This window comes from Octodon degus, unplaced genomic scaffold (genome assembly GCF_000260255.1).
Source record: "Octodon degus isolate 3935 unplaced genomic scaffold, OctDeg1.0 scaffold00004, whole genome shotgun sequence".
Taxonomy (NCBI): Eukaryota; Metazoa; Chordata; class Mammalia; order Rodentia; family Octodontidae; genus Octodon; species Octodon degus.
Genome location: NW_004524580.1, coordinates 30,948,261 through 30,962,700, shown reverse-complemented (window position 1 = coordinate 30,962,700; position 14,440 = coordinate 30,948,261). Strand labels below are relative to the sequence as shown.

General features: G+C 54.3%; 1 protein-coding gene across 1 annotated transcript in view; it reads left to right on the top strand.

Moving 5' to 3' along the window:
• The window catches only part of Pah (phenylalanine hydroxylase), a 57,079-nt gene that overhangs the window by 32,304 nt on the left and 10,335 nt on the right, over positions 1–14,440 (top strand). The window contains exons 4-8 of the mRNA XM_004623848.2: positions 2,988–3,076; positions 9,092–9,159; positions 11,520–11,716; positions 13,374–13,509; positions 14,298–14,367. Of these exons, the coding sequence (XP_004623905.1) occupies positions 2,988–3,076; positions 9,092–9,159; positions 11,520–11,716; positions 13,374–13,509; positions 14,298–14,367 (560 nt within the window). The remainder of the gene's footprint in view (positions 1–2,987; positions 3,077–9,091; positions 9,160–11,519; positions 11,717–13,373; positions 13,510–14,297; positions 14,368–14,440) is intronic.

Below are 14,440 nucleotides of genomic sequence, written 5' to 3'. Positions count from 1 at the left end.
AAGTAAGCGGAGTAAGTGGAATACAGAAAGACACATACTTTATGATCTCGCTCAGGTCTGGAGTTTACAAGTCAAATTCATAGAAGCAGAGGATAGAGCAGGGGTTGCCTGGCGCTGGGGGAAGACAGAAATGGGGAGGTGTTGATCCAAGCGTGGTCAGATGAACGATTTCCAGGGTCTGATGCACAGCACTGTGTCGGGGACAATTGACAATAACCTATTTTATGCTTGAAACTGTGAACGCGGCTCTGAGGTGTCCTCACCACGCACACGCGGGAGGGGGTGCGCACGACGTAAGGACTGTGCTCGTGAATGTCACTGGGGGCCACCCCACATTGCATGGCAAGCCACTGCACGGTGCACCTTGAGCAGATGCACTTTTTAGCTGTCAATTGTACAACAGTGGGAGAGAAGTAAGGGAAGTGACAAGCAACATCGACGCCACTTTCACCTCCTTAGCCCGCCCTCCTCTTCTGGGCTCTCCACACTGCCGAATCTGCACTCTCACTTAGCTCCTGTCGCCCTCCAGCTCCTGGCCCACGGGAGGTCTCAGTACCCACTTGGGGCCCCCTTGTGAGCTCAGGGTCCCAGGCCAGAGGACTGTGCAGCCTAGGGGGTGCAGGACTGCATGCAGGAGGGGCCTTGGGGTTTATCAGCGAGGCGTCGCAGGGAGGAGGGGAGCGGCCCCCTGTCCTGATGGTGCCACCCTGAAAGGCTCCCAGGAGGTGCTTTCCTGAGGGCTCTGCTGAGGGCTTCTAACTCATCTCCTGGGCTGAGAGTGCTCGCTGTGCAGGGCAGATGACAGAATCACTGCGAAAGGAGGGCCAGAGACACATTAGTCACCAAAAGAAGGGAAGCTAGGTTCTGGGCCACATGGGCAGGCATGGGGCTGAGCCCTCGGGACAGCAGCAGCATCTAGGCAGTGGGAAGCAAGGCAGTCCAGCCAGAGCCCCCAGTCTGTGCTGAGTACCCTCTCTGAGGATGGGCCATCATCACTCCTACTTTGCTGCCCTCTTCTGAGGACAGGAGGGACAGTGCTGAGGCCTGTCACTGAGCCAGGAGGATCCAGCTGTCATTCTTACTGTGACAGTGGACTGTGTCACTGTGGGCAGGCTCCAAGCTAGCCCTCCTAACCAGGTGGCTGTGTTACCTCCCCCTAAGTGGCAGGATGGATTTGGGGTCCAGGCCAGAGCCTGTGGAGTCAGCTAAACCCACATTTGAACCCTGACTGGACCAGCTGACCCACAGGTGTGTGTGAGAGTTGTTACTTCAACCTAAGCTCCAGGGCTGAGGACCTGGGAAGTGAGGGGCTACTGGGACCGCGGCGCTGTCCCAGCCAAGTCTGGGTAGGACAGCAGCGGAGCAGGCCAGGTGCTGGGAAAATGTCCCACAGGTCGAGAAGCCTGGCTGCCGTCCGGAAGAAGGACCACAGTCCCTCGCACTGAAGCTATCTTGGCTTTAGATGAGAGAGTGCAGATTTTAGGAAGCAGAGGGGCCTCTGGGACAGGAGGATAGTCCCCTAAGGCAGGTGACCCCTAAGCTGGCTGCAAGCTGAATGAATACTGTGGCACTAGGTTAACACAGGTGTGTGGGTGGGAGGGTGGTGCTGGAATTGAACTCAGGACGTTCACACTGACCGACATTGCTGGCTTTAAAAAAAAAAAAAAAAAAAAACATTTTTTTGAAACAAGTTCTCACTGGATCACTGAGTTACCCAAGGTGGGCTTGAGCTTGCAATTGTCCTGCCTCAGCCTGGGAGGGCAAGGGTCACACATGTAGACCACCACGCCCAGCTCAGAACAGATTTGCCTTAGGTTTTAACGTATATTCCTGAATCTGACACAGTGTTTTTGCAGCATATAGCTTGTTCTCCACGAGTCTCCTCCTATCTTCCTCCCTTCTTCCACACTTTAGTTCCTAAGTCTGGGCCATCTCAGGACTTGCCCTTTTCAGACCCTTGTCTCTCTAGCCTCGCCTGTCGTATGGGGCAGCAGGAGCTCCCCTCATAGCCAAGCCTTCAGAACGGGATTCGGAAGTGTCTACTACTGGCCGGGGCAGGAGAGACCTTGCACAGGCTGTAAATAGACTCTACGGTGGAGACAAGCTCACCCCCTTGTTTCCCAGAGCTAGGCAGGTTTCCTGTGGGCTCCTGGGCGGCACTTCCCGGCCTGACCACGAGGGGGCAGGCACGCACTTTTCTGGCCACCGTGAGGGCGGAGCCGGAAACCTTTCTGGACCTGCCCCGGAGCAGGCCTGGACCTTACCTAGGATTCCAGGAAATGCTCGTCCGTCCGGAGTGCTGTGCACAGTGCCCGGAGTGCTGTGCACAGTGCCCAGAGTGCTGTGCACAGTCCCCGGAGCGTGGCAGGCTGCAGAACACAGCTTTAAAAAAAAAAAAAAAAATTTTTTTTAAATGAGTGAAAGACCTGAGGCACAGGGAGGGACGCTGTAGAAGGCTTGGGCTGATGGACAGGCCTGGTGGTGCCAGGGCCCATGCCAGCCTGCTGGGCCTCTGGGCTCCTCCTGGATCCACCGCCACCTCAAGGCCTCCCTCCCTTCCCTCCTTCCTTCTTCCCTTCCCTTCCCTTCATAACCAAGTCTTCCTCCAGGCCTCAGGCTGCCCAACCGTGCTTTGGCTGGACCTTTGTGCCTGGCTTGGGGATCAGAGGCCCTGGCTGGGCTGGGCTTCAGCAGAGAGCCGCGATGGGCGATGGGGTCTCAGGAGTCCACCGGGTTCTGGAGGGATCAGCTCTGGGTGTCCCTGTGCTACGTGAAATATTCTGGGCGGAGCAGAACCGCTGAAGGCCCGAGGGGCTGAAGGACTGAGTCTGAGATGCGGTGTACAGTGTAGGTTGCTTTCGGAGGAGGGCCACAGCGTCGCACTCGCAGGCGCTCGGGGCTCCAGGCTGAGCGTGCTGCTTCCAGGCCCGGTCTGTGGGCTGAGCTGCGGCCCTGCGCTCAGCACAGCTCCTGCCGTCTTGTTGCAGTTCCCTGGTTCCCGAGGACCATCCAGGAGCTGGACAAATTTGCCAACCAGATTCTCAGCTACGGGGCGGAGCTAGACGCAGACCACCCGGTGAGTGTGGGCGGGGTGGCACGGGGATGCGGGCTTCGTTACCTAGGCTGTTGCTGCTGTCGGAGCAGATGTGACCCGCGTGTCTGGAACCCGCATCATCTCTGTCCCACACACGCGCACACGTACTCTCAGCGGTTCTGTCCATGTTTGCCTCCGTCCACATGAAGGACTCACAGGGGTGCCTGGGCAGGAGCCAGGCTATGCCTGGTTGGGCAGGGAAGCTGTGCTGGTGCTCCCTGAGCCAGGGCTCCACAGGGTGGCCCGCTGCCACCCCACAAGCCTCAAGCACCAGGCTGTGGCGCAGAGCACAGGACGGGCGGGGCTTCCCAGTCCCTGTTCCACCAGGCGTCTGTCCTGTCCTGTGGTCCCTTGGTGACAGGAAGCTTGCTCCTGCCCTCGGAGGTGTGCCGGGCACAGACAGGTGCGTGGAGGCCCAGGGAGGACAGACAGACACACAGATGCCGCCTTAGGATCCTGCCAGCTCGGGCTCCTGGGACTCTTTCCCTCTGCCCCGAGCTGGAAACCGAACTTGGGGCCTCACTATCTGCTTTCCTGGGACTCAGGGACCTGGAGGACAGAAGTGTGGGGGGAGCCCCCGGGGCCAGGTGACCTTTTACAGGGTAAACAGTGGACAGTGGATGCTTTTCCCGACTCAAATAGGAAAAGCCCTTGCAGCGTTCATAGAAGTGCAGAAATTGTGCAGAAGGAAGCGAAGTCCTTTAACCTCATTTATTTCTATTTCTGTTTTTGTGCCAGTCTGCAAGTTTGTTTAAATAGTGAGAAAGTATTTACTAACAGAAATGCAGTGACTTTCCTCCTATCCCCCAGACTTCAAAACAGAAAAAAAGAATACCTGTTATCACACTCTTCTAAAATAATCATGCTTGTGGACCCCTCTGTCTGCCTCTGGCTCCATCTCTGTCTCTGTCTCAGTCTCCCTGTCTCTATCTCTGTCCTGGGAAGTGAACCCAGGGCCTGCACGCAGAGCTTCCTCCGCAGCCCTTTTCAATCTTTTTATTTGGAGGCAGGATAGCTCTAAGTCACTGGGGTGCCCATGCTGGTCTCAGATCTGGAACCTGAGTGTCACACCTACTAAGGGGCCCCAACAGCAAGCACAGGGGTGGCTCCTGGTCCCCACTCCTAGGATGATCTTGGGAGTGGCTTCCTTGAATCTTAGCCATAAAATTACCCTGTACTAAGGGTTGATGCTATATTTAAAACTCCAGACACATATTGTATAACTCTGATCTCCCCCAAACCAACAATGGGGGACTTTGATTCTCTATCCATCTCCCTGTGCCAACCTCTGGACACTCCAGGCGGTCTTCTGGTGTCCCTGCAGCCAGCTGTCAACACCCCTTCAGTCTCGGTCTCCTTCCCTGGGAAAGCTGGCTCTTGACACTGCCTGGACCATGGGCCTGAGCCCCAGGACATTCCTTCCCTTGCACCCCATCTTCCTGGGCTGACCCCATCCTCCTTCCTGCTGCTGGCCTGGCAAGAGCAGGGACATTTGCTTCCCATCAGAGCTACATGGGCTGGGCCTCAGACCCTCTGGAACTCATTTCTCTTGCTCAACCCAGGCTCCTTGGCCTGCCTCGCTGTGAGCTTTATCGTAAAAACGCAACTTGTCAGGTACACAGCTGCCCAAGAGCAGCGCCAGGCTCCCCGTGTTCCGTGCTCCTCCTCAGCTCCAGACGGGGCCAAGCATGATGAAGTGGGCCCTCAGAACGGGACGCGACGGACGCAGGGGCGTTCCTCCCAGCAGGACCCTGTGTTCTGCTTTGTCACCTCAGCTCCAGACAGGGCCAAGCATGAAGTGGGCCCTCAGAACGGGACGCGACGGACGCAGGGGCGTTCCTCCCAGCAGGACCCTGTGTTCTGCTTTGTCACCTCCAGCAGCACAACCCTGTCCTCCCTGAGCCTGTCCTTGGCATGCCGTGCTGAGTTTCGTAAACATCTCACATCGGATCTCCAGAGCAGCCGCTGCGAGGAATGAGGGGAAGGAAGGGCGGGGCCCAGATCCAGCAGGTGGAGGGCGTGGCAGTGGGAAGGACAGGGCTGGTGACAGCGACCAGCGCTCCTGCCTTGCTGCTTAGTCGGGTCTCTCCCGGCCTCCTTCCTTCCTCCATCACCGTCAGCGGCGCTGCTTCTTTTTTTTATTTATTAATTTTGTTGAGAAACAAATAGCAATGAGACAGTTTCGAAACAGGTTAGTAGGACAGTTACAATAATTAATACATTGCTTATTGTTGTCTTTGTAGTGGTTATTCATAGTACAAGATGCAGACGTGATATCCTGTCCAAACGTTATTACTACAAATCTTTCTTCTCATTCAATTAAGAGAAAGTAGCTGTCTATCTATCTTAACTATTTTGTATATACAGATACAGAATGCTCCTTCATTTATATCCACTTTTTTGTTCAGTTTTGTCAGAGAAGGGTATTCCATTGCCATTTAAATATTGTAGGTACTTGAATTCAGCAAAATAATCCAATATAGTCCATCGGTCTATAATAGTAGTGAGCTATCCTTAGGCACTGCTTCTTAATTGAAGTGCTAATCACCCACGTGGAGGAAGAGGAAGCCCAGTCAGGAGGCTGCATGGCCTCTGGCACGCTGAGCCACTTCAGCCCACCTAGAAGGGACAGCGTTGCAGCCCCGAGCTTTGCAGGCTGGGTGCAAGCGGCGGCCTTTCAATTCCCATTTTCCGCTCTGAGCATGCCTTGCCCTTTCCCTCACGATGCTTTTACTCTGCACTGCACCTGTTCTGTCCCCGACGCTGCCTCAGTCCACCCCGGCCCAGGTCCAGGGTCCTGCTGGTCTGCAGCCTTCCTGCCTGCGGTCTATATCTGAGGCCGTGGAGGAGCCGTGTGCCTGCCTTGGGGTGCTCACAACCTTGGGGCGCCCACCCCTCAGCACAGAGCCCTGGGTGGCTCCTGGGGGCCACAGAGGCACTTGCAAGTGAAAACATCTGGAGCGTGTTTCCCTAGAGGTAGCCTAGAGAAAAGAGCCAGCATCAGGGAGAAATCTCCCTACTCAGGAGCCCCGAAGAAGCCCCTGAGGTCGCTTGTCTCTTCAGAGACTTCATGACAACCTGAAAAATTAAAACCCACTTTTTTTTTTTTTTTTGCATTAAACTTAGGCCCTTGGGCTTGCCAGGGAAGCACTTGTTCTATTGAGCCATCTCCCCAGCCCAAAACCCACTTCTTTGAGCCCCCCCATACTTACTCACTCAGCAAAGCCCCTTTTTGTGGAATATTTGGCCACATTATCTTGAATGCCAGTGTCCCCAGAGCACAGTGCAGGTAATAATTTGAACAGGGAGTCCATAACATGCTATGTCACGCCAGGTATAAGAAGTCAGCTTGTGCTGAGCGCTGTGCTCAAGTGGCTGGCTGGCTAGAGAGGACTTCTGGAGGAGGGGGTCGGAGTCGGGCCCGCTCGCAGCAGCAGCAAGCAGATTGTGTCAGCAGCCGCCCACCGGCAGAGCCCAGATTGGTGGCGATCACCTGGCAGCGTGGTTCTGAGGGATCCTGCTCCACAGAGCACTCCTGGGCATCTCCTCTCCAGAGGGGCAGCTGCCACCCACATCCTGCCACTCAGATTCCAAGTAGGCCTCAGCTCCGTGGTCACCGGGACAAGTACTTTTGCAATGCACTTGGAACAGAAGAGGCAGGACAGAGCCACAATTTCTGTCCCCAGACCCCCACCCCCAGCTCACCTGCTGCTGTGCTTCAGCAGAGGGTGAAGGTCTACACTCCGGGGGCCGCTTCATGGGGAGCACACGCAACACTGCTGCCTGCCTGTCTGTGTGTGTTTCCACCCCTGGATCTAAGTCTCTTCAGATTAAAAACTAAAGGCACACTAAAGGCACACTTGCCTAACCCTTTTCTAACCCTTCCAAGTGTGGGTATGGACTTTCTCTGCGCATAAGCAAAGTCCCCACGAACAGAGCCGCCACCTGGAGCACTGCTGCCCCTGGTCCTGAGACTGGCTGGGCTCAGCTGCTTAACGAAGCAGGATCCTGGGCTGGGTTGAGAGGAGACGGGATGAAGAGCCAGCGCTCCACGCCGTGGCTGGGATCGAGCCTTGAGGCAGAGCTGTGATTCCCTGGGGCTGGGACTATTGCACATCGGAGCTGAAGCACTGACCCCAGACATTAGATTGCACCCCACTCGTGTAGTGCAGGTTTGTTATGGTTTGTGTCTAGTTGTCCCCCCAAAGCCTCATGCAGTCATGGGGTGAGGACTTTAGAGTTTGTGTTAACTCATGATCCCCTGGGATTATGTGTGATCCAAGGCTGAGATTATGGGTCTTAGTACTGCTGGGATTACCTATAGGTGGGTAAGTACTGGGAAGTACCCATAGGTGTGAGTACTTCCTCTACCCTGGGGCAGGTAATCTGCATTACAATGTAAGGTGGGAAGAGAAGCTAGCTGCTTGAGCTGCTGCTACCCCTCCCTTGCACTCTTGTTCTTTGCCACCGCCATGAAAGGTTGCTTTCTGCCCTGTGCTGCTCTGCCTTGGACCCAGATGAGTATGGACTGAAACCTCCAGTAACTGTGAGCTAAATAAACTTTTCCTTCCTTCATTTTGAGTGTCGGGTATTTGTCCCAGCAATGAGAGAAGAGTAACTAAGACAAGGTTACTCTCTGCAGACCCTTTTCTCTGCACATTGTGAAGGGGAATGCAGGCCTCCTATGCAGCCCAGCTCTCGGCACTCATGGCCTTCCCGCCAGTCTGTCACTGTTCCTCGAGCCAGTCCTTTCCTCATGAAGGAGTAAAACCCGGTTTGGCCTGGGTCAAAGCCTTTGTTCCAGCCAGTCTTCCTCACAGCTGCACTTAGGATCCCTTGGCTCCCCACAACCACAAGTGTGCCTAGGGAGCAGCAGGTGGGGGTTCCAAGGGAAACACACGTGCTGTCTTCAAAGACTACCCCAGCACCTCAGCTGGACCCATATTCGTTGCTTAGAGTAAGCCGAAGGATAAGGAAAACTCTTAGCCAGCCCTGCACACCTCAGTACAGGAAAAATGGAGCCAACTGCTCCTCCTTCAAGCACCGTTGCCCAGGTGGTCTTCCACACACCCTGGCTCAAATACTGAAAGGCACACGTCGCCCCTTTCCCTAAGTGTGCTGCTTGGGAACAGCTGGGACAACCACTGTCACCCTTTCCATGCCTGGAGATGGGTCACTGTGGTAGCTGAGCCCCTGCCGGGTTGCAAAGATTGACAGTTACTGAAGAGGAGTGGGGGGACCAGAGAACTGGGCGATCCCAACCCTGGCCTCTCCTTCGCACCCGCTCCAGTTCTCTGAGCCAGTGTTCAGAAGAAACTAAACCCATCTGGCAAGGTGTGAGAACTGTAGATCAAAATAAAGAATGTCATTATGTATGTTAGAAATTAAAATAAATTATTTAGAAATAAATGAGTGTGAATTAATTAGAAATGGAAATACTTTCCTAGCGTGTGTGGGTGGGCTAGCTTATAGTAGGTGCTCAATAAATGATACTTTGGAAAAAATTGCCGTAGCTGTAAGCATGTACACATTTGTCTGTCAGGAAGTTAGGAGGCAGGCCCTGACCAGAAAGTAAGTGGATGTTGTGTATCTTCACTGTAGCTATCCAGTGTACTAGTCCTGCCCAACTGACCAGGTGTGGAGTCAGAAATGCTGCGTATCTAGTCTCTCCAACCAGGGCACAGTGGGGACACTTGGTGTCACGTGGAAGGTGTTGCTCAGGATGGGTTGCTCCGTGCCAAGTGGGGGTGCATCTCACGTTTAACTGAGGCTTTTATTGTATATTTTAAAAATCTGCTGCCATACCTCCTCAGTCTGTGTGTCAGGGCTCAGCCTACGTTGCATGGAGGTTTTATTTTTATTTTAATAGAGACTTCCTCCCTAACCAAGAGGAGACAGAGTCATAACCCAGAAGCCTCCACCCGAGGCGCTGGTAGAGGAGCCAGACCTCTCCCTCCAAGGCTTTCTATGACCGACTGAGCGCCTGCTCTCTTCTAGGGCTTCAAGGATCCCGTGTACCGAGCGAGACGGAAGTACTTTGCTGACATCGCCTACAACTACCACCAGTGAGTCTTGCCTAGCAGGGAAAGGAGACAAGAGAGAAACTCCAAAGTGCCTGGCCCTTGCTCCAGGATGGAAGACACCAGTGTGCAAAATCCTGCCTTTCCTCTGAAGGGGGGATGAAGGGAGGGGGAGGGAGAGAAAGGAGGGAGTGAAAGGAATTCAAGCCATCCCTTTAACGATATATGTTTTTAAAAATGCTGCTAGTGCTGGGGAGCTAGATCGGCAGTCTAAGCACCTGCCTGCTAAGCGCAAGGACTCAGGTTTGATCGTGGGTACTAGATGCTGTGCTGGCCCTGGAACCCCAAGCGCACCCTGCTGGCCCCCAAACCTTCTCTCTCTTTGGGACCTTATGCTCCTCCCCCACCCTATTTCAGCCAGAAGAAAATGGAAGTATCAAATACACTGTTTGGGAAGAGACTGGCTTGGTGGTTTTGGGTTTTCCGGATGTGCGCAGGAAGGGACTAAAGGACAACTTCTCTCCTCCCCTCAACCCCTTCAGGAGCTCCTCTTCAGCATGTCAGTAGTAACGAGTCATGTTCATCCCCTGCATGCTGTGTGTCTGGGCTTTGCTAAATGTTCTGCACTGATTATTTAGTTTAGGCTTAATAGTAACTCATCACTTTTCACATCAAGAAGCTAGTGCCGGGGGCCTGGCCCTAGCTCAGTCCTTTAAGTGGCTGCTTCCACAAAGCTGTCAGCCTCAGGTTGCTGGAGTTCGAACCTCACAACTCTCCTGCTGGCCAAAAGTGCCCTGAAGGCATTCGAGGAACAAAAAAAAAAAAAAAAAAAGAAGCTAGTGCCTAGGAAGGTTAAATAGCTTTACAAAGTTGTACACCAACTAGGTGATGTCATTAGGTTCCAACCTTATCTTCAGAGTCATTGTCACCACTTATGTGGCTGTTGGGTGACTGTAGACCAGGCAGGCCCAGGACTCCACATCCTCTCTGCTCAGTGTCCTCTGCCCAGGCCTTCTTGCCAGGCAGTGGTCATCTGTCTTGGGGATGGACCCAGCATCTCTAGGCTGATACTCCAGCTCAGTTACAAGTTTTGTGTCTTTCCAATGAGGTCAACCAGAGCTTCGTAACTGAGACTCACTGGCTTGCCTACCATGTAGGCCATCTCTCAGCCAATCCCAGTGGCCAGGTGAATGAGACTCTCTGATTGGGCAAATCTGATTGCATGACCACTTCTGGTGCTGAGGATGGAGCTTCCTGGTGTCCATACCTCACAATCTGAGAGGAAAGGACAAAGCTGTATTAGAAGAATAGGGAAGAGTTGTTGGGTCCTTGGAACAACAGATGACAACCATAGAACATCTTGGTGCCTAAGATGCTACCATTCCTTGAAATCAGTTACAAAGCTAACAGGTGTCTCTCTTTTTAAACAATAGTCAGTTACAATGATAGTGGTCAGTTATCCAGTGGTTATTATTTGTCAGTAGAAACCATGGTAGGTACTTTACACATAGTAGCTCCCTTGGTCTTGTCCAAAGAGGGTGCCTTAAGATGGACCCATGTTACAGCTAGTAGACGGATGTTCAGAGAGGTTTGCCAAGTCGTCTGAGGCCACAGGGCTGGGGCCACAGGGCCAGGAAACGCTGGGCTGGAGTGTTGAAGCAGCCACTATTTCCAAATCCTCTTTTTCCTCCTTCATTATTCCACTTAGTCCTGAAATACTGGTGCATGAGCAGGCAGGAACTTTCTCTTTCACTAACACTCTTTCACGATCTCCACTGGCCACCAGAAGATGCTGTGAATTATCCTGCTTTCAATTCCTAAACAAAAATTCATCCTTTCCCCTGATCCCTACTTGCCTTTTTGTGGAAAATAACGGTGACTTTGCTTTCAAGGCCTCAGCTGAGCCCTAACTTGGAAAGGACGGGAGGGGCCTTGCTGGGAGCAGGATCTGTCCTTCTGAGACACACAGTCCTCCTTGGATCCAGATGCTGTGTCCTCCGAGTCAGCACAAGGCGTGCACTCCGGGAAGTCACTGTCCCTGGAGGCCAGGCTGCGTTCGGTCTTTATGTGTTCTTCCTGCTCATAACTCGGCTCAGGACCTTTTAAAAGAATGGCTTACCACACAGTTGCTACTTTCCACCTGGAGGTCACCTGCGGGGCCCTGAAGGGAGATGGATGGGCACCCCCACCCCGGGGAGATCCTCGGGGAGTTAGCAGAGTGGAAAGGCCAGGGGACTTCTCAGAGGGAGAGCAAATCCACAGAGCACCCGGTGAGCTAGAGCTTGTATCCACATTTAGTCAAGTTACTCTTGCACAAGGGGAGCCGAGAGGACATTTCCTGGCTCCAGAAGTGGAGCTTTTCTCTTCCAAATGACCCACAAACACTCGCTTGTGCTGTGTTCCAGTGGGCAGCCCATCCCCCGGGTGGAGTACACAGAGGAAGAGAAGAAAACGTGGGGGACAGTGTTCAGGACCCTGAAGTCCCTGTATAAAACCCACGCATGCCATGAGCACAACCACATCTTCCCGCTTCTGGAGAAGTACTGCGGCTTCCGCGAGGACAACATCCCCCAGCTGGAAGATGTTTCCCAGTTCCTGCAGAGTGAGTCAGGGGCACAGAGCCTGCAGGCAGGAGCCCAAGGGGGCGCATGTGAGCTGTGCGCTTGTGGACTTGCGTGGGTGTGGGTCAGCCCTGGATGAGTGCTCCCACCCTGGGGAGAGTCTTCCCAGCCAAGCTCACTGTGCTGCTTGTTCTCAGTGTTCCTCCTCTATACCCAAGCCCGGCTGTGGCCATGGTGTGGCCACTCCGTGGCCTCCCGGGGTCCTGAGCCCTAGGGCACAGGGCTTGTGTGAGAAATGGGCTCAAAGTGGGGCCCTGAGCTCTGAGCTGAGTCTGTATCTGTGAGGAATCCTGCCTCTGACCTGCTCTGGGTAGCCTGACTGACTGTTGTCACCTGCCATGTGCCACATGGAGACAGTGGCCTGTGGCTCCTCACAGGGACATTGTGGGAAGGACAGAGATGCTGCGTCTGAAAGCAACCAGCTCTGCACCATCACTGTGGCCACCTGGCCACCAGCGTGCGTGGCGGGGCAGGATGGGTGGTCTCAGGGCAGGACCCCACACAGCACTGCTGGGGGTACAGGGGTGATCAAAACTATGGTGAATGTTTAGCTGGAGTTTTTAAGTTATGGTAAAGGACACATCTCCATTAAACCTCTGAAAATACTCCGTCCTCACTTTAAACACACTTATTCCATCGTTTCTGCCGATGTGTTCCTCATGCACGTGGTTTCATTTCTTCACTTCTTTTTTGATCTCCAGTCATAGGTGTTCTACTGTCTAGAAGGTATTAGCTCAGCAAAATACAAGCGATCAGCTGGCGGGTGCTGGCCGCACCCTAACTCGTGGGGAGATGGGCCAGAGGGCTACAGAAATGAAGGGCTCTGTGCGTCACATGTGCTGAGCCGGGCAGCACTGGGCCGAGCTGCCGGGGAGACTAGAAGCAGAGGTGGGAGATCGGAGTGGGGTGGATGTGGCCCCCACAGGGCCACAGCCACGGGAGGAGCGTGCTCGAAGCGAGGCGGGGTATGTTTAAACTTGTCACTGTACACATTCACCTTATGTTCTGATCACATCTTTTGGGAATTAAGATGTGATGTTTTTAAAATGTCAGCTTTTAAAAGAGCTATGTGATAGAGCCCTACTGTCGAAAAAGGGGTTTCCCCCGTTGACTTGGGCATCCCACTGCACCTCGCAGGGCGTGGCTCACAGCGCAGCGCAGAGCAGAAGGCCTCCTGGGTGCGGGGTGAGAGACCATTCACCCCAGAGCACCTGCCTCCCTTCACAAGGCGGATGCGCTGGGGCCCAGGAGAGGAGCCTCGGCTGATCTTTCCACAGGGCTCCTCTCCTCCCTGAGGTCCCCCCAGCCCCCAGCCAGGCGCTTAGTGCTGACCACCAGGGAGCAGGGCTCAGCGCGTCCCCGGCCATGTCCGATGCTGGCTCTGGGCTGCGCTGCTCACCCTCACTGCTCTGTCCATCTTGGGCTGCTCCAAAGCCAGAGGAGAAAACCGAAGCTCAGAAATGGGCTTTGAGCTCAGTCAGCCACCCAGAAGCTAGTGTGGCAGAGGCTGCGGCCAAATCCGCCCGGAGCCAAAGCCGGGCTTCCGAGGCAGCCGCGGGGTCTGCTCCCTGCGTGGGACCCTGCGGCAGCTGGGGCTCCGCGGGCCGGGCTCTGAGCTCTGCTCTTTTTGTCTCCCAGCTTGCACCGGCTTCCGCCTCCGGCCTGTAGCTGGCCTGCTGTCGTCTCGAGACTTCTTGGGCGGCCTGGCCTTCAGGGTCTTCCACTGCACACAGTACATCAGGCACGGGTCCAAGCCCATGTACACGCCTGAGCCGTGAGTACCGCCCTCCGTCCGGCTGCCGTGGCGGCTGTGGTCCCCTCCTGCTCCGGGAACGAGGTTTGGGCTCATGGCAGGTTGGTCCACAAGTCTCTGCCGGACTATTGGACGTAAGCAGTGGGAGACGAACTCAACTATTCCTGGGGATTGCTCTGTCCAGATAGGCCAGATTTGGACCCAGAGACATGAGCATCCTGGGAATGAATGTTTGAAGCTCCCGAAGCAGTGGAAACAAGGGTGTCATTCACCTCTGAAAGTCAGAGCTTTGAGGTGGGGGTGGGGACGGGACAAGCACAGCCGCTGTCTGAGCCCCTCTGAAGTGCTCAGGAGGGGATTCCGGAGGCGCTTTGCTTACACCTGGTCTTGGCTAGAGGAGACAGTGGTTGGCCACCGTGCTTCCTGCTTTGGAGTTTAACTATTCTCTTATTCTGATACAAATTTATATTTTTAAAAAATGCACTAGCTTGCCCCAAATCCATAGCTACAGACCACTGTTGCCTGTTCCTAATGGCTGTGACACTTAGCATGTCACATAAGGCAGGGGCCTTTCTTTCCTGGCTGCTGATCTCTATCCAGACTAAGAGAAGAGCGGCATTGCCTTTGAGATCCCATACAGAATACCTGAGAGTATTTTATGTCCCTAGTTAAGTCTTGATGAAGGAGGAGAGTTGGGGTGGGAGGTGCCCGTGTCCCTCAGCTCAGCCAGGAGCTTGGCAGGACGCTCAGAACAACAGTGCTCTTCTCTCTGAGCCCCGAATGCTGCAGCTCTGCACATTCTCTTTCAGGGACATCTGCCACGAGCTGCTGGGCCATGTGCCCTTGTTCTCAGATCGCAGCTTTGCCCAATTTTCCCAGGTAAGGAATGGGTTTTCTTAGCCTCCTGGTGGTTATAGAGACGGATGGCTCCAGGGAGCTGAGCCCATGGAAG